Source organism: Branchiostoma lanceolatum, chromosome 4 (genome assembly GCF_035083965.1).
Source record: "Branchiostoma lanceolatum isolate klBraLanc5 chromosome 4, klBraLanc5.hap2, whole genome shotgun sequence".
Taxonomy (NCBI): Eukaryota; Metazoa; Chordata; class Leptocardii; order Amphioxiformes; family Branchiostomatidae; genus Branchiostoma; species Branchiostoma lanceolatum.
This window is the reverse complement of record NC_089725.1, coordinates 16,872,103-16,892,433: the sequence shown is the minus strand read 5'-3', so window position 1 is coordinate 16,892,433 and position 20,331 is coordinate 16,872,103. Positions and strand designations below refer to the sequence as shown.

The window sequence follows — 20,331 nt, the reverse complement described above, 5'->3', positions numbered from 1 at the left end:
CAGAAGGAAGAAAGCCTTGCTGAGATTGTCTGCTGTGTTCCACAGGTGTGAACCATGCGGTGGTGGAGGTTGACCCCAGCATGACCCCGGAGGAGCGCCACGTCAGTAAGATGCAGCAGAATGGCTATGAGAACCCCACGTACAAGTACTTCGAGCAGTCGCAGCAGTAGGCACCGTGTTAGCCTGCGGGATGTACATGTAATTGATCAAACATAGCAGCTCCCAATTTTATCAGCAGAATTCCAGTTTGTTGTGGTATTACAGACACTACTTACCTGTATCCAAGCAGTTTCCAACTCATTGAAGCAAAGGATGTTGAAGTTTGGCTGAGAATCATGACTGTCAGACATTTTGTAATGTAACTGATAAATCGGCAAAAAAGAAAAACACACAACCTAGCTTCCATCAAGTGTAAATGTATTAAATTCACGATAGTAGTCAATGAAAATGAATAACAATTGCTTCCAAAAGTGCTTCAGTGATAATTTGTCAAGACAGCTTTAGTCTTGTGTACAAAGGAGTGTTGATGAGAAACGTCAGTCCCAGAGTTTGTTTTTGAAGTCCCCTTACTCATTTTGTTTTGGAAAGAATTGAATTGAAAAATGCAATAATGATGCTGTTTGAACTGCCTTTGTGTGGTAACTTGATAATCAAAGCAGAAGACTAAACTCATTTTCTGATTATAAGTGTAATTGAAGAAACTAACCCTGGGACTGGTGCAGTTTTAGCACAGTTACTAGATAAATGCATGCTTGAGATCAGTTTGGAGTAACACATAACCCACCTTTGGATCCTATACTGGTGTAGTTGGTATTACCATTGTTTTGGGAAGGGCATTCAGTGATGTATGGAGTTCTTTATATCACAAGATATATCAGAGTAGTGTATCTAGCATTCACGACTAATTAACTGTAAGAGTTTTAATTTTCTTCAACTTTGCTGATTTTTTACTTTTTAATTTTAGTAAAGCCATAGAAGCAGCCACAGGCTGTGTACAGGGGACTCCTCCTGTGGTTGCTTTTAGGGAGGTTTTTTTTTCAGATTTGTATGTAATATGTGGTGTCGTGGTGGTGCGCTTAGATAGCATATTTGTATTTAAGCAAGGACATAGGTCACTCTGTGGGTCTCAAGAGCATTCCACGTAGATGAGGAAGAGAAGTAGGCAGGTAGCTTCTTATAAAAAAAAAATTGTGTCTTGTGCCGTACGAATGCATGTGTACAGTCCTCAGTGCTTTGTACTTATGTGACTACTTAAAGAAAACAGGTCTAACCAATTACCCTGGCTATGAAAAAGTGTTATTCAGTGGTTATGTGAACTGTTATCAAGTTCTGTACACGTGTATGTCAGGTTGAAATACAGGAGTGATCATGGTCTGGTAGTGCTTTATCACAGAGTTTGTTCTTTTATTCTATTCAAAGAGTTTTAGTTTTTCAAAGTGCTGGACCACTGAGTTCCTTTGCTGCGCATGCCTGTACTTCATGTTATTGAGTAACAAATACACAACCCACAGTTAATCATTCATATATGCATCAAATACATGTAGATTCTGACCTTAATTGAGACCAACAATTATGTGTTCATTCAAGTAGGTTGCAAGGAATAGCCACTTCTCAAAGAAACACTAGCTCAAGCATGTGACCTTCTGTTTTAAAGTCGGTAGTTACATTTATTTGCTGCTATGTACAACATGTTAAGTTTGTTGCCTTTGTTCTAAAGCCCTTCTTGACTTGCCTGGATATTTCCACTGAGAATGTGGTTCCTCTGTACAGGATTCTGTACTAACTTCTACCTCACACTGACTGAAAACTTATATCCAGTTGGCCTTGGGGACATGTATATCTTGGCATCAATGAAGATGGGTCTGGAGACTGTTAGCCCTTGATGAGTATCCTACAGCTTGAATAAGCCACCTCCATCATTTTCGATTTCATTGTCACTCCTTCCAGGGGACAGATACAAATTGGTGCATCTGTATGGACAACATTAAGAGCTAGACATATTACCTCGCAGTCTACAAAAAGATTTGATTTGAAAGAGATGCTAAGTGTACATCCCCTCAATGGCCTACACAGCTCTATACAACACCTTACACCATGCACTGCCATGTTCAGGTGGGTATGCCATTGCTCTACTGTTGCAAGTCATACGCCACCTTAAGAACATGGTAAGTGTGTCTGCCACACTGGAATGACGTCTAGTCTGTACTTACATCTTGTCGGCAAGCTTGCTTGTCGGCCCTCTCCTAGGGAACCATTTTCCACTGTTGAAAGCACATCCATGCGAGTGCTTCCTTCCCATCCCATTCTCCTATCCATACACGTTCACTTTCAAAGTTTCCAGTATTCCCATTACTTTTGCTGTAACTATTTATTGTGGTGGGCTGTATTATAGTACTTACAAAAAAAGGCTTTGACACTTGGGTTATTGTAAGATCAGCATACAATCATGCATGTGGTTACACCTGGATTCCATTAAACAGACCCATTGTGTTGTTCTGCCAAGTCTTGTGTGGTGTCGTTCATGTGTCGTTAATGTTTAAGACTTAAAAAATCATGGATATGAGAACAATGCAAGGAGTAGTCAGTCCAAGATTTTATCTACATATCATAAGTACAATATAAAAGTGTCTGCATGTTGAGCCAGTGTACAGCTTAAAGGATCCTAACCCAAAACTGGAATAAATCCTTTAGCTAAGCAAAATAGGTCCTACATCAAGATATTGTCACAAAATAGGGTTCTAATACAAAGAACTATTTCAGGGAATTTTGCATGAAAGTGACACGTGACCACAGGATAGTTTTTTCATTGATGACTTCATATTGTAACCCATTATAGTCCATGATATGTCAAAAGTATGTGACTGCTGTAGTCAATCATCGAAGATTGAAAGGGAACAACATTAATGCGTCTGAAATTACATCTATTAGTATACTACCAAGCATTTTTTACCGGGGAAATAAGCACACCATGAGACAGCAGCATCCAGCTGGTACAGCCATTTTATTTCCCCCAGGCACTATTATCGTTCAAATTGTTGTTTTATGTCCTTTTGGGACAGTTTTTGTTTAAAGTGGGACTTAATGTCTTTGCAGCGTAAAGCTTTCCCAGTGTCATATACAGGCCAAGGTGCCCCATGGTGCAGTCCCTACACATCTAATTGAGATTTGTGGACTATGTAAAGCTAAGCAAATTCAATGACTGATACTGTGATAGAGAAGGGCATACCTGCTGGCACAGTTGTATTCCAAGGTAGTTATTTTGACAGATTACATTATGTTTTGAAGCAATATGCATGCATAGGGCATCGTGTTTCACAGCGATGCAGATAAACCCAGAGCAAATATTCCCACTTAGCCAGTTATTACTGCCGCCAGTGGTTGATGGAGTGTTCTACAGTGCTAAACAAGTACGTGACTTCAGACCTAAAGGAATATGGAACAGTTGAAAATCATGGCATAAGGATGCATTCAATCATCTATTGCTTACAGTTTGACGGCAAGACAAAATGATCACCCAGAAGACTGTACAAGTACTGTAGGTACCTGATATGTTTTATTAACCTTCTCCTGCTGCCTAACTCTGTAACCAATGGAGAATTGGGTGCCAAATGGCTACTTCAGAGTGCTTAAGGTTAACACATCATCCTGACAAGCAAGTTATAGAATATTTGCATAATATATGAATGGAAGAGTTTATGCATTCATGTACCTGCTCTTAAACTTGTTTTACAGTCTTTATAGATATCTGTATTATGCACAGTTTGTACAAGCATACAATCAGTAGTTTGTTGGCTATTTATCTTAGATTGTCAAAATTGTTTTCTTAACTATTTACATGATTACGCACCCTCTCTTGGATTTCCATCGCTCCGCGAGGATGATGTCCTAGATGGGATCGCAGCCTAAATGCCTTCCCACCATCTATAGAATTACAAGACTTGCAGCATTTAGGCAAATATGATATGTTTCTTCTGATTCTGTCCAGCTGTATCCGAGGCTTAGTCTCGGACAGGTAAGAAAGGACAAGCACTAGGATGGAGGGGCTGTGCTGGTATGCCTCTCCTGAAACAAAACATGTCAAAATCTTGTACATTTATTATACAAGTAATGATGTGTTTATTATACATGCTAGTTGAGACAAGGTAGCCAACATATGAGGACAGTAATAGACCATGTTGTAGAAAGAACTTCAGAAGTGATAGTTCTGTACGAAGATGATGAATGGAGTCACTTTTATGTGAGAAGAATCTTGCATTTTTCATGCTAGAGTTGAAAAGCTCTGATAAATTAAAAACGTACACGTACCTGACCATGCGACATCTGTGTTCCCCTAGCCTAACAGCAGCATCTGCCATATCAGTGGTGTCCTCAGAACTCCACAGCCTCTCTGCTATCGCACTCGCCCTGGGCCATAGCCGGGGAAGCAGGTTAGTCCAGTCCACAAATTCCCCCCACAGGCATGCCTCTCCTCCCAGTACCAAGTCCTTCTGAGCCTTCGTCCCTACAGAGAAAAATGGACCCATTTGTGTACCTGTAACATTACAGTTATTGATACAGTAGTTCTACCACATGTATCATCAAGCACCAATTGCTTCTAGGGTCTGCTAGAGGTTCTGCAAAAAAGTGTCGGCACACCACTGTTTGTGAAACAATGAAAATCATCCATGTAACGTTATATGCTTCATCAACCAACTACTGGTTTATATGTAGTCTGCTAGCCGGCTGTTATTGACAAATAACATGCAGACCTATAGTGTTTTTATTCACAAATCACCTGGTTGGGAAACAATATTTTAGTAACAGGGAAACCAATGTCAACTTTACAAGATCAGAGTTGAGCCCCACCATTGAAGGCATGAGGATCACATCTGTAGTAGGAAGGCCAGTCTTCCCCGTAACTGATTAAATCCAGGTACCAGCAGCCTGACAGGATGGTTCTAAGACCATGTCGGGTCACCTGTGCCATCTTCTGTGCCCAGGTCCTGGGTCTCCACACCTGTATCACTGTGTCCTTTGGTACACTGCCCTGTAAGAAACAAAGATCAGAATATCATTATATATATGAATGATATTACTTTTTTATCTGATGACATTCCGCACTCATGCTGCATGCACTGCATGCACCGCAACCTCCATTACACCTACGCTGGGAGCCAGACCCGGTATTCGGCGCGATCACCTTAGCTTTGCCTCTCTGTCTTCAGCTAGCGGAGAGTGGGGCGTGATGGATCTTGGGGGCTAGCAGGACAGTGAGGCCGGCAAAGCTCGGGCGCATGTGCAGTGGGTGATCACACCGAATACCGGGTCTGGCTCTGAGGGTACATTACACCTTGAACAACAGGACACAATGTCACTATTCCCTTGGTTCAAAAATGTAAAGGATATAATGATCAGCATACCTCCTGTCCTTTAGCAGCCACATCCTCCCATACAGCTGATTCCTTACCCAAAGATTCCACAATCTTTATTATCCTGCGGCAATTAGAGACAATATTAGAATGGCTGTCACCGCCTCCTCTTGAATAGCATGCCTGTTTGTCATGACTGTGTGATTGTCCAGTGCCCAAGCCATTAGTTGATGCAGTAATCGAGGGCAGCTGCAGTAGAGTAACCTTTGTTTATACACATGTATTGAATAGCTGATTCATTATGTTGGTAAGTAAGTGATCACACAAAACTTAAGAAGCAAAAGATGGACAAACTTGCATGATCAATTCTGGACTATTAATAAATATCAACATTATGGAGTGGATCAATGTTTTACTTCTTCATTGCTCACCTCTGTATATAGTAGGTCTGAAGCTTGGTATAGTAATCATATCCCTGTTTCTCCATAAACTGTGTAATTGCTGCATCATTTTTCCTGTAGAACAAATATGGTATTACATTTTCTCAACATTCACACGACATCCCCTGATGAAAAGGCAATTTCCTCATGTCTTATAAGTGACACATGTACATTTGCAGTAGTCAGTATAAAGATAAGGTGTAGATATGTGTTATACTGCTAAGCTTTCCTTACCAACATGCAAAATTGACCTCATCTCCACCTAGATGCACCAACTGGTCAGGGAAAACATCCTTGACTTCCTGTAGCAGTTTACCCATGAACTGATAGGTGGCTTCATGGACAGGGTTGAGGGCACCTCTGTACTTCCCACTCATAGTATAACATGTCTTCAGCAGGTCAGGCTTTGCATGACCCCAGGACAGGGTGTGACCTAGAATAAGACAGGAGTTTGGCAATCTTATACCTCCATCCAAGTCCTAATGCTCCTTCAAATGGTGAGGCTTTTGGAATGCTAATGTTTTAAAACGGTAGGGAAGATGATACTTAGGAGGGACGTCATTTTATGAAAGGGGTAGGTCATGATTATAGATTCTTAAGGGTTGTTTGATTTTTTATCATCTATATAGTTAAAGGTACAATGTCTTAACGGATTTACTGGCAGTAGATACTTTGAAGCCTCCATCCTCCATACTGCCCTGCAGTTCTGAATCGTTTTGGTACATGGAGCTGCTTTACAAAGGAATTCTACCAGAAATGTGCTGCAATTTTCATTGGTCACAATAAGGGAGCTAGACTGAAGGGAAGCTCAATCCTTCATACACGCTAACATATGCATAGATGATGAATTTTGATGAAAGAAACAAAGTACATATGTTAAGAGCTGAGCCAAACAGTGGTCTTTAATGCAGTACCTGGTGTGTCAAACTCTGGCACCACTCTTATCCCCCTCAGTCTGGCATACTCCAGGATAGTTCTCACATCCTTCTGAGTGTACACATGTGTGTCAGGGTGGAACGCCCCCTGCAGGCAATACATTTAATGTATACTATTTGAATAACTAGATTTGGCAATTAAAAAAATATAATCAATGAATTATGATCATAAGAGTTCTAGTTGTCCTGAGCTTATATATGTGTTGACGTCTGTTACATCTAACATTATATCTTGATATGCCCTGAGTTTTCATGATGCTTATATTTCCAGACAGTTCTTAATCCATTTCATTTAGAATAGATTGATAAGTAAGAGCCTTATGGACACTGAGAGCCTACCTTTTTACTGAGTTCAGGGAAAGCCACACTTTCATATGGGAAGGAAGGGTCATCCACTATGTGCCAATGGAACACATTAAATTTGTTGAAGGCCATTGCATCCTGGGAAAAATACAAGTTTATTCAGCAGTGATTCTTCAGTGATTACAATTATGTTCTGTGTCTGTTTAGCCGGTATAACCACCCCTCGGTGTATAAACACCAGCTTTTCTACAACTACAAAAGAAATAGTCATCAAGTTTGAAAAGAAAACTGTGTCAATCAACCTGCAGTAGACTAACATTTACCATCTGCAACATCACCATACCACCCCTAACCCCAGAGTCTACAAAATAAATTCCATACCAGGTTCTGCAGGATGTATTTGACTGGTACAAAGTGCCTGGATGTGTCCAGTAAGACTCCTCTGTGTGGAAATCTGGGGAAGTCTGTGATATCTGTCCTGTTCACGGTGTACTGTGAAAGCGTGATTAACCCTCATCAATTTGACAATCAGACAAATAACAGTTACATTTAGAAATGTTGCATTTACATTGCATCAAATCATCATCAATATACAGGTACATGTAAGTATGCAGTGTACATGTCATTCCCTGAATCCTGATGATACTCATTATTTACAGACTCCAGGACAGTCCATAAACTGCAGCGATACCATTGATTATCCCTTCCAGTGGTGTGACGTCTTCTACAGTACATCTTACAAGATGTAAGGTGCTCACTGAGCAATTACGTAATATTCCTTGCACAATATCATCACAATATGTTTTTGTATTTCCTACGATATATATCTGGGGTATCTTTTTTTTCTACACTTTTTTAAATATTGAACTTACCAAACCATGTTCACCCCTGTAGATCAGCTGAGAAAATGTCTCCAACCCTACAAAAGTCAGTTGATATTTTACTTGATTCAAGTATTGAGTGGTTCAATATTGAAAAAATCAAACAAAACTACAATTTAGCTTCCTTTGCATTCTTAAGACTTTCAAGCAATACTGTAATCCATGAAAGAGTTGAAATCTGAGTTTATTATATGTACCTGTACCATAATGAAAAATCTTCATGCAGAAATATATTTTAGGCATTTTCTTAAGTTTACAGAGGAACATAATTAATGAACCTCCACTGACCTCTGAGGGCACCCCAGACAGAATCAGCCTCTAATTTGACACCTTCTCTGGTCACCACCAGTCCATCTACAACACAGACAGTTCGTTAGGTGTAATGGAATGTTGTGTGCCTGCGAAGCTGGTGTGTTACGCCAGAGGGCAGTTATATAGATACAGATACAGACAATACAGCAGTATTGACAGATGTGTGCTTGTATCTTGGTTTTCTTTTTGATTCTATTTTGTTTCACAGAATGTTATAAGGAATAAGCCAAGTCCTAATGCATCTGCTTGGAGACAAGTGCTCTTCCATGTCTATGACAATGCTATAAACTTTTTCATACCTTTAACAGCTTGAATGGCAACGTTAGCGTTAGATAACACCACACCCCTTCAAAAGTGAAACTTCACAAATGTTGCAGGCTTTTGACAAAACTGCAGTTTAGAAAGCAAAACTTGTTTTCTTTAATGCTTACTTTGTGTAATCTACAACTTCATGGCTTAACTTTCTGCATGCATGCATGCAAAAATAAGGCATAATCTGATGTCTGCAGATTTTAAAGGGATGAGCCAACATCATTATTACATGATACATCTTTACCTTGGTATCTAACCCTGCTAAAAGGGCTGCACTTTAACGTTCAAAAACTGGCAATCTTTTCCATTGCCATTCCTTAATTGAAATGCTCACATTTTTCCTTGGACTCCAGGTGTAGAGAAGCCCCCTTACAAGGCTCCTTGATGCTGACCTCCAGCACATTGAGACAGGATGAGTCAGCATCACACTTCCTGCTGCTGGCAGCCTCATCAATGCTAAAGATGATCTCTGTGTATCGCTCAAATGCCAGATCCAGTATGTCACAACGCTGTGACCCAGGTGCATAGTTGAATTTGAAAGTGTCTCTGTTTCCATAACACACGAAGATATCATCAATGTACCAGTTATACATAGTGCATCAGTCTGGCTTTTAAGATTTGAAATGTTATGTTGTTAGTATCAATAATCTATGAGAAACTCTTAAGAATAAAGAGCTAAATGATAAATGATAACTGTATACTCAGGTAAACAAAATCGTAAACCAACATCGTACTCGTTCCCGCTCCAAGTCAATATTAAATTGAGCAGTCCATTAGTTTGAGAGGTCAGGGATCGACGCGCGGGAAAGTCAAGTGCCCTGTTTCTCTTGGCTGCCTTGAAATTCTTCTACAAAATGTCTGATATTTTCACGTACAATACGGTATTGTTCAGTGAGTTACCGGTAGTGCATTGTATATGTTATGACTGTACTTATGTTTTCGGCCACCATGTTTTGTATAGTTGCACATCCTGTTTCAGACGTACGGTCCACTTCAGCAGTTCCTAAGTAAACACGCTGAATCAATGTAGTCTGAGTAACGCAAAATAAGGCAACGTTGAATACCATTATCAAAATACCACAGATCGCTATGACGTTAGCTTAGGTATTGGTAACAAAACATGCAGTTCTATTTTCTAACATTACCACGACCACCACCGATCACTTGTTGACCAGAACTTTCCAACCACCTGTTTAGAACAAACACGTCCACTGTTGACACCTGGTGTTGTGGTTTCGGCCAGACCTGCCCCGCCTCCCTCACCAGGTAGCGGCCTGTCCCTCCGGTGTTTCGTGAAAACCGTAGTGACGAACTCTGTATAGGTTCCTCCAACCCTGCCCTTGCAATGTACCCAGAGCGACGAAGGGTAAACACGCCAGCATAGCAGGACAAAACAGCGGCGACAAGGGAGAAACACAGCTTTGTCCACTGTCGCTTCCTGCGCAGGTTGGGCGCCATCTTGACTAATTGCTCACTTTCATCTGACTGGTTTAACTTCAGAAGCCTACATAAACAATGGATTGAAATGGGGTGGCACAGGATCCCTCCAAGACTCTTTAACGTCCTTGCTCTCCGAGTAATCTTTCAGAATCAATCCATTTATATATCACGGAGTCCGGGGCCTATGTGGACCCTATCGAGAGGCTGATAAGTCAACGGGGAGAAATCTGTCCCAACAGGGATCGGACGGTGGCGTTGAGATAAATGTACACACACACATACCAGCAAACATAAAGCCAACATTTTGGAAATACATTCAAAGAACGTTTCAAATAGTTTTCTCTTAGTCTGGATATGAGAAATAAACAGCTTCTGGACATTTATTTTAGCTACAAACCGAGTTCCACAACTGACGTCACACTAGAGAAGTATACTAGTACATTTTATCAATTCAAAAGAAATCTTTTGTTACTAACATAAGCTCATTGAGATTTATCTCACACTGTTTAAAAATTCGAAAGAGTCGCCAAAATGATATACTATCCCTTAGACTAAGCTTCCAGATTTGCAGCCCAATAAAAATCATGAATGTTTGACCTCCCTCACTAGACCCGCATAACATATCAGTCAGCGACCCTATCTGAGTATCTCCACAAACTTCCGGGTTTCGTGGCTACACGCACGCAATGCTAAGTGTTTTCTTCCGAGGAATACCCTATCCCAATTATAACCGGGCGCGGCACACAGGGCATGTTTCTGCATCCCGGATAATATATCCGGGCCTGGCTAGTACTGTTGCAGCAACCGCAGTGAACCCTGCAGAGACGATATCGCACGTATCAGGAGAGTACTATTAAAGATGGATTCCATTGCCTAAGGCTTAGAAAAAGCAACAAAAAAAACAAAACAATTGGTTTCGATAATGTAAAAATGATATCATCTTACCCAAGACAAGTGCTGACACTTGCAATTGGTATGATGCAATATCTATGTCAGTTACAACATCTTGGTTAATATGTTTGTAGCGCTTTGCACAGGAGAGATCGCACAATTAGAGATACATAATAAACTTTGATACTTTGATATAGGATACTTAGTTCCTGTTTACTAAATAGAATATTGAATGGACTAGACGTAGACGTATTGCTCAGAATCTAGAATAGTAGCTTGCTCAGTATCGCATTGTGCCCTTTACAGTTGTTGAGCAATAAATCTTAATTTTTGAAGTCACTCGGTGAGTGGGGTCAAGATGCACAAAGGTTACCTTACTAGTGCGCATGCCGTGCGCCGAGGACACGGCCTGGCACTGAAGATCGGCAGTTGGTTTGTCCTGCTCTTCGTCCGCCCATGACCAGGATGACCCGAAGTTTGTCACGTTCGGAACTCAGGAAGTTGATGCGCTCACTTGTGCTGGACTGGGATGGCCTGGCGTCTCATTCCAAAGCAATGGTAACGTTATTTCTATCAACCTGCTCGGATCCGTACTGCACGGATATGCTGTAGCCTCCATTGCAGACACCTTCCGGCTGTTTTCTTTTTCAACTTACAGTTTTGTTATTACATTTTCTTCTTCCGTCAGCAATAAGACCAAAGTGTAATGATAAAACGGTAACTTGAAAAGGAAAACAGCCGGAAGGAGACTGCAACAGAGGCTAGATATGCTGTGTGTTAGACCCCGTAGATACAAGGCTTCTCGAATTGGGGTGAATCCCGGTTAACGCAATATATACTATTAGTTATGTCATATCATAAGCCCAAAGCGACGCTTTCGAGTCCTTTTTCTGTTTTGAAACCAGCGTGATTGGAGACAGTGCTCTACACCAGACAGAGGTCAAGGTCTCTGTCTGGACTGTTCTAGACAAACACGGAGCCAACATCCGAGACCTAATCTTCTGTTGAAGCCAAACTCGAGTCAAATGGTGCTACAGCAGCCTCCGGATAATCATAGCAGATCTACCAAATGAAGACAGTATCCGGCTAAACAAAAATCAAATTGGCTTCCGGGCCCGGAGAGGGGTAGAGACAATCACTTTTTCTGTCACACAACACACACACATGCATACATACATACATACATACATACATACATACATACATACATACATACATACATACATACATACATACATACATGATACATACATACTTACATGAACACATACATGCATACATACACATGCATGAAGTATCCACACTTCTTTTATCTATTCTCAAATCCTAACCTCTTGCCACCACAGTTGTACTGCACTGCCCAGCATTACCTGGATGGTAAAATCCCTTGGGGCATGACATTTGAAGTGGACAGGTGGCCAGACTACACAGCTGTCCTGTGGACTTGTAAGGATGCCGCCTCGGCGCCTTCCTTTGCAAGGGTGATGACATTTTGTTGGAACTTGTTTACAGAGAAGAATCATTAGATAAAAGACTGGGTGATTCTTGGGTGCTAGCAGTTATCAGACGAACTTGAGGTAACATTATGTGCAATCTAGCAATAAGCAATTGGAAAGAGATGTGCAGTATTTCAAGTTGTAGTGGGCCAGACCTGACCTCTGTTGATATTGTTTTACAGGTAACGTTAGGTGGAATTAGTGATTGTGCAGGAAGGTAATGGCACAACCTCATCCAAATTCTTCTCTTTTTACCAGAATGACGTATTTTTTCACTGGACCAGTGAGGATGGCCTCAGACAGCTGTTAAAGTCGAAATCTATCAACTGGACCAGTCTACTTAAACTAGTCGGTAGGCATAGTAGATATCGTTTCATTGGGTAGATTTAGGACACAATTTTTAATGGAATGAAGAACATATGTACCATGTGCTTGAAAAAAAATAAAACGTCTCCAATACATGAGATCTGTCCGTGTGTGTACCAATTGTGTTCAATAATGTTCACATGTTGAATTGTCTAATGTCATTGTTGCTTCAAATTCTGACAGCATTCCCTCTCAATGGTTTGACCACACTGAAAGAACATCTGGATCTACAAGGTGTCCCATGGCCTGATCGGCATGCTGCTGTCTGTGACACAGCGTACTACCTGCACAATACTTGCCCACATGTTCAAAATGTGAACACGTAAGTGCTATATTATAACCATGCTATATATATATAGCGCTGACATAGTAATTTGGTCCTAAGACTTCCACATGTATAATGCCCTTTAGATGCGGTTTGTATTGAACCATTGGATCATTTAGTATTTTTTTGGTGCCACAAAATCTTGATTTTCAGGGATATCCCATTCCCATTGAAAAACAAAAGGAGTGTCTTATTTTGGGCAATCGCCAGCATTGGTTGATGACCTTTAACCTCCTCAAAGTATTAAAAAATCCTTTCATATATCATTTGGTGCATTTCATGCTACACCAAAGTTTACAGCAATTAGTTCCTGACGTTTCAGTAAATTTTCAGCTCTTTCTCTGTTTTTGTCACGGTTTTTATACCGTAGCTACTATACGGTTACAACTTGAGACACTGAGCATATACTAAACCAACATCGTTCCGACTCCCCAGGACTGACAACAAGGTGACCATAGCTCCACTCAAACCTGAGCACGGCCAGCTGGTCAGTAAGACCTGGAAATTCGGAGGCACTTCTGAAGTTGAGGAACGGGTACACTATTCGATCAGCACCTTCCCCTCAGCATGCGTGTATGATCAGGACGGAAACCCTGTATCGTGGATCCTGTTCAACTATTACGGCTCACAAGGGCTGGGCTACACACTACCGGAACACAGAGGAAAGGGTTACTTTCAGCTGGCCTCCAAGCACATGATTAGCATCTGTCTTCAGAAGGGATATCTACCTTTTCTCTTCATTGAGGACGAAAATGAGCTTTCAAGGACCATACACAGGAAACTTGGGTACTCTTGGACGGAGGCAGGGAGGTGTGCGTATATACATCTCAACTGTTGAACAAGCCATCTTTATACTATAGTGCACTTGTTTCAACCTTATTTTTTAATTATAGAATATCATGCATGTCACGGAGTGACAATAGATTTATATAGTTTGATGTAGGTTTTATATCTAATCGTATATATCTTTGCACTGAGCAGGAAATGGTCACTTACATCCAAGGACACTTAATAGGACATTTGGGGATAGCCAAGGAATCGGGTCATAAATTGGCGTAAATCTCAGAGTGTATGGCCAATGACACGACCAACTTAGTGTTTTAATCATCGTAACGCTAAGACAGACAGTTGACACTAATTTGTGGAAGCAGTTGACCTTGGGGTCTTGCCCTGTACGTTTCCAGGAGAGGCCAGTCTGTGACCAGGGAAGGCTCACAACCGCCAAGAAAATTGGATCTCCGACTTTTCTTTGTGAACGCTGCTTCACTTTAACACCCAACTTGACTCAAGCATGTGTTTTCCCTATTAGTCCTGCTCTTTTGGGTGCCAGATCACGGCAACGTGGGTTAATGGCCCAAAAAAATATTAAGATATTGAATCCATGGCTCCATGTCTTTATTGTGTCATAGCATAGACTTTTATGGTCTTTTACACAGACTGTCTGGATTTTATCTTCCTCTTACTCAAACATAACAATCAATATATTCAGTCTTATGAACATACACAATCTACCGGTGTGTTGTTTTATTTGCACATGAAAATCAAATTTGGCCATTGGCCTCTTTTCCTCTTGCGAAGGCAGTGCAAACTTGTTTTAAAAAAACCACATCTATACACCCCGGGACTTGTGCCATTCAAATCCCGTGTTCGAGGAGGCACAACAGCCCCATTACTCCGACGGATACCTGGCTGCAATGATACAATCTGGTGAACCTGGTGGTGGTCAAGCCTCATCAATAGCCACTCGATCAGTAGGGTCAAAGGTCACTTCTCCGCCTGCTGGTCAGCACCAGCTTGGTTTGCATAACCCTGGACACAAAGTCTCGCTCGTGTTATCAGAATAGAGACTCGGGTAACCAGTCGGTCTTGCACAACGCATACAGTCCACCCGTGATCAGGATGACCCGGAGTTTGTCTCGTTCGGAACTCAGACAGCTGGTGGATTCGCTGGTGCTGGACTGGAATGACATGACGTCCCATTCCAAAGCAATGGTAACGGTATTGTTATCCTTATCAACGTTTCTAATCATAACCTTGCTGATCCACGTCTCTTTATTTAATACATTTATGTATGATGCTTGCGTCAATCTATATAGTATTACTATTAAACTGGTATGCCCTATATTCAAACGGGGCCGGCCCTGCGCCTGCCCTAGATATTCAACCTCCTTGCCCTAGGTAAGACATTTTTTCAGCGATTTGTCATCGTAGAAAGTAGGTCAGCTACAGGTTTTCGGCGACGCTTCAGGGGCGGAGCCTTGGAGTATTCGGCATATTGTACGTCTTTCCAGTGAGGCGAAGAGAGCAAAGCGCTCACTTGAAAATGTGCTTGAAAGACGTACAAAATGTTGTAAAATACGTGCAAAACAAGCCTACATTTGCTCCGAGTGTACTGCATTACACCAAGAATTTCATTTAATTTTTCCGATGTTTTGTTTAGGTGTCATTTCAATTTTTTTGTCAAAGTCAAAGTTGTTTGACCCGGTCAGTTTACATGTAGTGTAGCTGTAATATTTTATGCTCATTATTTGTTTGTTTTATTGGCCTCCTACCACAGTTGTACTGCACTGCCCAGCATTACCTGGATGGTAAAGTCCCTTGGGGCCTGACCTTTGAAGTGGACAGGTGGCCAGACTACACAGCTGTCCTGTGGACTCCTGATAAGAAAGACTTTTCTGTGCCGGCATTTGTAGAGGTAAGTTGTTGACTTAGAATTAACATGACACTGAAAGAAGTTGCGGATGGCAGCCAGCAAACACCAGTCTTGGTTTATTTCCACAGGTTATTTCAACAAGAATACGGTAAGCTAACATCATGCATGAAGTGAAACTTTGAGGGCAAGATGCACTGGGCCAAGTGTCAGTGGTATGCAGCTATGTCAATAATTTAATTGAATAATTGCCAAAGTGGTTATTTATGAAAATCCATAAGGTTTTCTCTTTTTATACCTTGTAAAACATACTACTTAAAGTGACCTTTGGTTCACAGGCCACTTACATGATGAGTTGGATACTTCCCAACAGTCATGTACTGCAGTGAGTAAGGCAAGATGTCCACCATCAGTTGATAGTAACATGATTTCATTAACGTTCTGTTTTTCCACCAGGATGATGTATTTTTGTACTGGACCAGTGAGGATGGCCTTAGACAGTTGTTGACATTGACATCTGTTGACTGGACCAGACAACTTTTGTTACTTGGTAAGTCTGATAATTCAATCATGTCTATTTTGTTGTATCTGCCAGGCTTTCTACATATACCTGAATCATCAACATCTACTAGTATCATCTCCACAGAATCGTTATCATTTCCTTCTTTTACATATTTTCGAGAACCAGACAATTGACACTTCATACTGAAATTATTTCACTGGTAGTTGAGCTTATGTTATGTTCAAAGCCTATAGGGGTTTTTTCCTGTTGGGTTTCAGTTAATTCCGATGCACAGTAAATTAGGCAAATCGAAGAGATTATCACATGATGTATGAATTATTGTTCATGCCAAATGACAAGAAAAGAGAATGCCCAAAACGCATGTATATTTAACGTTAGATCAATGATTAAAGTCCACTGAACATATTGGTTGTTTCAGCTTTTCCTCTCAGTGGTTTGTCTGTACTGAAAGACCACCTGACGAAACAGGGTGTTCCATGCCCTTCTGAGACAGATATCTACCCCTGTGACACAGCCTACTACCTGCATGAAACATGCCCCAGTCTGGAGAAACTGGGCAGGTAAGGCTATGCTACATACCACATACATATAAGGTACCTGTGATGACTTGGTAATCTGATACAAACACACTCCCAAGGACAAAATAGAAAGGTCCAATTTTGAAGGCGGGGGCACTGCTAGAGACAGATTAATCTTATGATCATGTGTGCCATTCCACTTCTTTGATGCACTTCAAGGGTTGCTAGAAACCCTTGCTTCACAAATTTAACAATTTCATGATATTCTTCTGACACCCCAGGACTGATGCCAAGGTGACCATAGCACCACTGAAACCTGATCACAGCCAGCTGGTCAACAGGACCTGGCGACATGGGGGCACTCCTGAAGCTGAGGAACAGATTCACTATCAGATCAGCACCTTCCCCTCAGCCTGTGTGTATGATCAGGATGGAAACCCTGTATCATGGATCCTGTTCAACTATTACGGCTCACAAGGGCTGGGCTACACACTACTGCAGCACAGGGGAAAGGGCTACTTTCAGCTTGCTTCAAAGTACCTGATTAGCATCTGTCTTCAGAAGGGGTTCTTGCCATTCCTCTTTATTGAAGACTACAATGAGCCTTCAAGGACTATACACCGGAAACTTGGGTACTCTTGGGTAGAGGCAGGGAGGTGTGCATACACCTTTCTCAACAGAAACAAGTCATCTTAGTGCAATTTTTGTAAACTTAACTAATTTTAAAGACATTGGTAGAATATTCTAACTTGATCTTGAATGATACAACGTTACAATATGTATCAGAGAAAGTTAAAAGCTAAAGGCATGTATTTCCCCTATTAGTCCCACTCTTTCAATAGATTGCTCAAGCATCTGGTTCTTTTACACAATTGTAAGGCACACACAAATAGCAATGTCTGAGCTGCACAAGTATCATAACATGCAACATTTTCTGACATCTCTGACTCAGACTAGTACCGGTCTTGTAATCTCATGACAGATTGATATGTACATTAAAGCTCTCTTTCAGTGCGTTTTTCAAACTAGTGCCTACAGTAAATGTGCTCAATTTATAAGGGTATACATTGCATAGATGAAGGCTCTTAAAATTTCTTTGTAGTAAACTTCAATAGCTAATTTCATAGCGTGGATTTAATGCTTAGCATTGCATTGATTCATATGAAAGATACCTTTGAGATGAACTGATGAGAAACTTATAATGCCTGTTTACTTCTCCAAGAATAGTATTTAATTAGTTTTTCTAGCCTCAATAAAATAGAGTCTTTTTAACTTCTACTGGTGAGTTGTGTATTATTTTGCTTCTTTTTATTGCAAATGATTAGTCGTCATCAGTTCAATTCAATTTATTGTTATATCAACTGGCAGAGGCAACACACATTGTTATATACCACTGAATTGCGTTCATTTTGACAAAAACTCAATCAGCTCTCAGCTCATAATCCAGGCAAGGGCAAAAGGGTCCGCTTCAAATGTTTTCGTACCGAAGCTTTCTATTCCTCCAGAACCGGTCACACCCAAATACGGTCACTACCATAAAAACCACTGTGCCTGTCACCGCTACCACAACTACCCAGGTTGGCACCCTGTCGTTCTGACCAATCGGTGTGTCGCATGTGTCGCCGGAAAACCCCTGACGGCAGGTACAGTTAGGCTGATGATCAGCGATGTTGCAGTTACCGAAAAGGCATGCGTCAGGAGGGCAACTGAACCACCACTTGCCTCCTTCATACATGACTTGATCCCAGTCGTACCGGACATTGTCGATGTGCAGCCACCGGAGAGAGGTCAGGTTCAAGAGAACTTCAGGATTCCACGTGCCTAGCTGATGGTCGTCCAAACCCAGATCTGTCAGATTCGTCGGCCCCACGAACGTGTCTTTGATGACACTTACGATAGGGTTGTAAGCAACATCTAAGAAAGACAATCGCTGTAGCTGTATCAGTGTGCCCGTTGGGATAGTCTGTATCGCATTTCTAGATAGATCTAGTTTTGTCAAGGAGTGGAGTTTGTTTAGAGCCGATGGAGATATGGCTGTGATACTGTTGTGTTGCAGATGGAGTTCTGATAGGTTCGACAAGTGTCCGACAGGTGGCAGTGATGAGATGTTATTTCCGTGCAAGTCGAGGAATGACAGTGCCGACAAGTCGTCGAATAGTCCTGCCTCTAGGTTCTCGAGGTTGTTTCTAGCCAGATCTAAGGTCCTAAGAGCAGTTAGGTTCGCGAATGTGTCCACGGACAGCACCCGAATTCCCGTCTCAGAGATGTCGATCTTCTCGAGGTTTCGGAGGTTCCCGAAGAAGTTGTCTGGTAATGACGTCAAGTCTAAGTTGAACCAGAGAGCAAAGAACTTCAGATTTTCCATGCCTTTTAAAATGTCTGCTGGTACGCTGTCAGACACGAGTCCATTCACTTGGAATGCCATCACTTCCCCCGCTCCCTCCAACATCCCCGGCTCCAAACCAGCCACGTTCGCCAGCCGCAGCGACTCCGTTGTGTTTGGCAGCACGAAGCTGGTAGCATTGATCGGTCCGGAACACGTCACTGTTTTCACCTGGTTAATGATTACAGAACAGCAAATAAAAGCATGGGATGTTTGTCACTGTGCTGGCAAAAAAATGTACATTACACACAGCTGTTTACGCGTCAAGACGTCTATATATTTGGTATTTTTAAAAAGAAAATAGCTTGAGTTTGATACATTAGACTGGTAAAACCTGCTACTATAATATAACGTCAGCTCCTTCGTCATCTGTCCGCTTTAGGTATATATTGCGTCAATCATACAAGGAACGGTCTATCTGTCGCCATACAACATAACGTACCTGTCTGTTCAAGAAGTCATCCCACTTTGCCATACACTCGCACGGTTCGATATACGTTCTTGGACAACGTACATCCCATGGTTGTGGCTCCGTAGTCGTAACAGATCCCCGCACATTTGAAATTGAGGAGAGGGAAAGCACCAACAAAGCTAAGGTGGTAACCAAAGCTCGCCACATGTCTACAGTGACTGTACTTACTGTCGATGGAAAACGATTGTAGGGGCCTCAGTATGTTTTAGCCGAATACGTAGTCAGGACGAAGAAAGTACCGTTTCTCGGCCCACCACGGCACATATGATTCGTGGCCCACCTAGTACCTGTTAATGACCTTTCCAGTTTTATCAGGCACAAAGTCCTGTGGAGAGAATGAAACGTGCGAGCTAGAACAGCTGTGTTAACAGTAACGTTGTTACGTGTCACTACGTGCGTAAGTTGCACGGCCGCGATCTAATGTAGACGAGACACGAAAAACATGGCCGGCCGCCGGTACGTTTCAATATTAGAAAAGTTATCTTTTTGGATACAGCGGTCACCTAGTTTGCCAACACATAGTCGTTAATAGCGATATTGGGTGGGCTGTCAGCCTGTCACATACACAGAGTTTATATGTTTACACACATTTTGACCTGGTGATTGTAAAACATAAGTCTTCAGTACCGTATTTACATAATCAAGATAAATGACATTGCCGCCGCGATAGAAATCTATATAGTTGATACCAGGGTAACTCAGGTTCCTGACGTTTATGGTGTTGTCCTGGCTTATA

General features: G+C 41.6%; 5 protein-coding genes across 12 annotated transcripts in view; 3 read left to right on the top strand and 2 right to left on the bottom strand.

Moving 5' to 3' along the window:
* LOC136432958 (amyloid beta precursor like protein 2-like) overlaps positions 1-2,502 on the top strand; it is a 29,010-nt gene extending 26,508 nt beyond the window's left edge. For all 7 annotated transcript variants that reach the window (XM_066424641.1, XM_066424644.1, XM_066424645.1 and 4 more), the window contains one exon: positions 46-2,502. In XM_066424641.1, the coding sequence (XP_066280738.1) occupies positions 46-170 (125 nt within the window). In that variant the 3' untranslated portion in view covers positions 171-2,502. The remainder of the gene's footprint in view (positions 1-45) is intronic.
* Positions 2,503-2,982: 480 nt separating this feature from the next.
* Positions 2,983-10,189, bottom strand: LOC136432960 (beta-hexosaminidase subunit beta-like). Its single transcript, XM_066424654.1, has 13 exons — positions 9,721-10,189; positions 8,866-9,077; positions 8,196-8,261; positions 7,899-7,945; positions 7,408-7,518; positions 7,063-7,164; positions 6,703-6,811; positions 6,023-6,221; positions 5,780-5,863; positions 5,400-5,472; positions 4,846-5,026; positions 4,306-4,501; positions 2,983-4,062 (listed from the first exon to the last, which is right to left on the bottom strand). The coding sequence occupies exons 1-13, from the start codon at positions 9,987-9,989 to the stop codon at positions 3,999-4,001; spliced, it is 1,713 nt and encodes a 570-aa protein (XP_066280751.1). The 5' UTR covers positions 9,990-10,189; the 3' UTR covers positions 2,983-3,998.
* A 1,025-nt stretch (positions 10,190-11,214) lies between these two features.
* On the top strand, positions 11,215-14,427 carry LOC136432957 (glycine N-acyltransferase-like protein 3). The gene is made up of 5 exons (XM_066424640.1): positions 11,215-11,420; positions 12,209-12,343; positions 12,617-12,710; positions 12,908-13,046; positions 13,485-14,427. Exons 1-5 carry the CDS (start codon positions 11,319-11,321, stop codon positions 13,885-13,887), a joined length of 873 nt encoding a protein of 290 aa, XP_066280737.1. The 5' UTR covers positions 11,215-11,318; the 3' UTR covers positions 13,888-14,427.
* Positions 14,428-14,784: 357 nt separating this feature from the next.
* On the top strand, positions 14,785-18,016 carry LOC136432956 (glycine N-acyltransferase-like protein Keg1). Of its 2 annotated transcripts, none has more exons than XM_066424638.1 (5): positions 14,785-15,047; positions 15,607-15,744; positions 16,156-16,249; positions 16,641-16,782; positions 17,022-18,016. In XM_066424638.1, exons 1-5 carry the CDS (start codon positions 14,949-14,951, stop codon positions 17,434-17,436), a joined length of 888 nt encoding a protein of 295 aa, XP_066280735.1. In that variant the 5' UTR covers positions 14,785-14,948; the 3' UTR covers positions 17,437-18,016. The 2 variants fall into 2 exon arrangements, with proteins under 2 accessions (XP_066280735.1, XP_066280736.1); XM_066424639.1 differs by having other exon boundaries at positions 14,789-15,041.
* On the bottom strand, positions 17,523-20,001 carry LOC136432955 (carboxypeptidase N subunit 2-like). The gene is made up of 2 exons (XM_066424637.1): positions 19,566-20,001; positions 17,523-19,294 (listed from the first exon to the last, which is right to left on the bottom strand). The coding sequence occupies exons 1-2, from the start codon at positions 19,740-19,742 to the stop codon at positions 18,209-18,211; spliced, it is 1,263 nt and encodes a 420-aa protein (XP_066280734.1). The 5' UTR covers positions 19,743-20,001; the 3' UTR covers positions 17,523-18,208.
* Positions 20,002-20,331: the final 330 nt, after the last annotated feature.

Coding starts and splice junctions, on each gene's coding strand:
- LOC136432960 (XM_066424654.1), bottom strand. CDS start 9,989: ATGGCGCCCAACCTGCGCAGGAAGCGACAGTGGACAAAGCTGTGTTTC. Junction 7,165..7,407: donor AATACATCCTGCAGAACCTG/GTATGGAATTTA, acceptor TATTTTTCCCAG/GATGCAATGGCCTTCAACAA. Junction 5,473..5,779: donor CAGACCTACTATATACAGAG/GTGAGCAATGAA, acceptor TAATTGCCGCAG/GATAATAAAGATTGTGGAAT.
- LOC136432957 (XM_066424640.1), top strand. CDS start 11,319: ATGACCAGGATGACCCGAAGTTTGTCACGTTCGGAACTCAGGAAGTTG. Junction 11,421..12,208: donor CGTCTCATTCCAAAGCAATG/GTAACGTTATTT, acceptor TTGCCACCACAG/TTGTACTGCACTGCCCAGCA. Junction 13,047..13,484: donor CATGTTCAAAATGTGAACAC/GTAAGTGCTATA, acceptor CCGACTCCCCAG/GACTGACAACAAGGTGACCA.
- LOC136432956 (XM_066424638.1), top strand. CDS start 14,949: ATGACCCGGAGTTTGTCTCGTTCGGAACTCAGACAGCTGGTGGATTCG. Junction 15,048..15,606: donor ATTCCAAAGCAATGGTAACG/GTATTGTTATCC, acceptor CTCCTACCACAG/TTGTACTGCACTGCCCAGCA. Junction 16,250..16,640: donor CAGACAACTTTTGTTACTTG/GTAAGTCTGATA, acceptor TGGTTGTTTCAG/CTTTTCCTCTCAGTGGTTTG.
- LOC136432955 (XM_066424637.1), bottom strand. CDS start 19,742: ATGTGGCGAGCTTTGGTTACCACCTTAGCTTTGTTGGTGCTTTCCCTC. Junction 19,295..19,565: donor ATGACTTCTTGAACAGACAG/GTACGTTATGTT, acceptor ATCATTAACCAG/GTGAAAACAGTGACGTGTTC.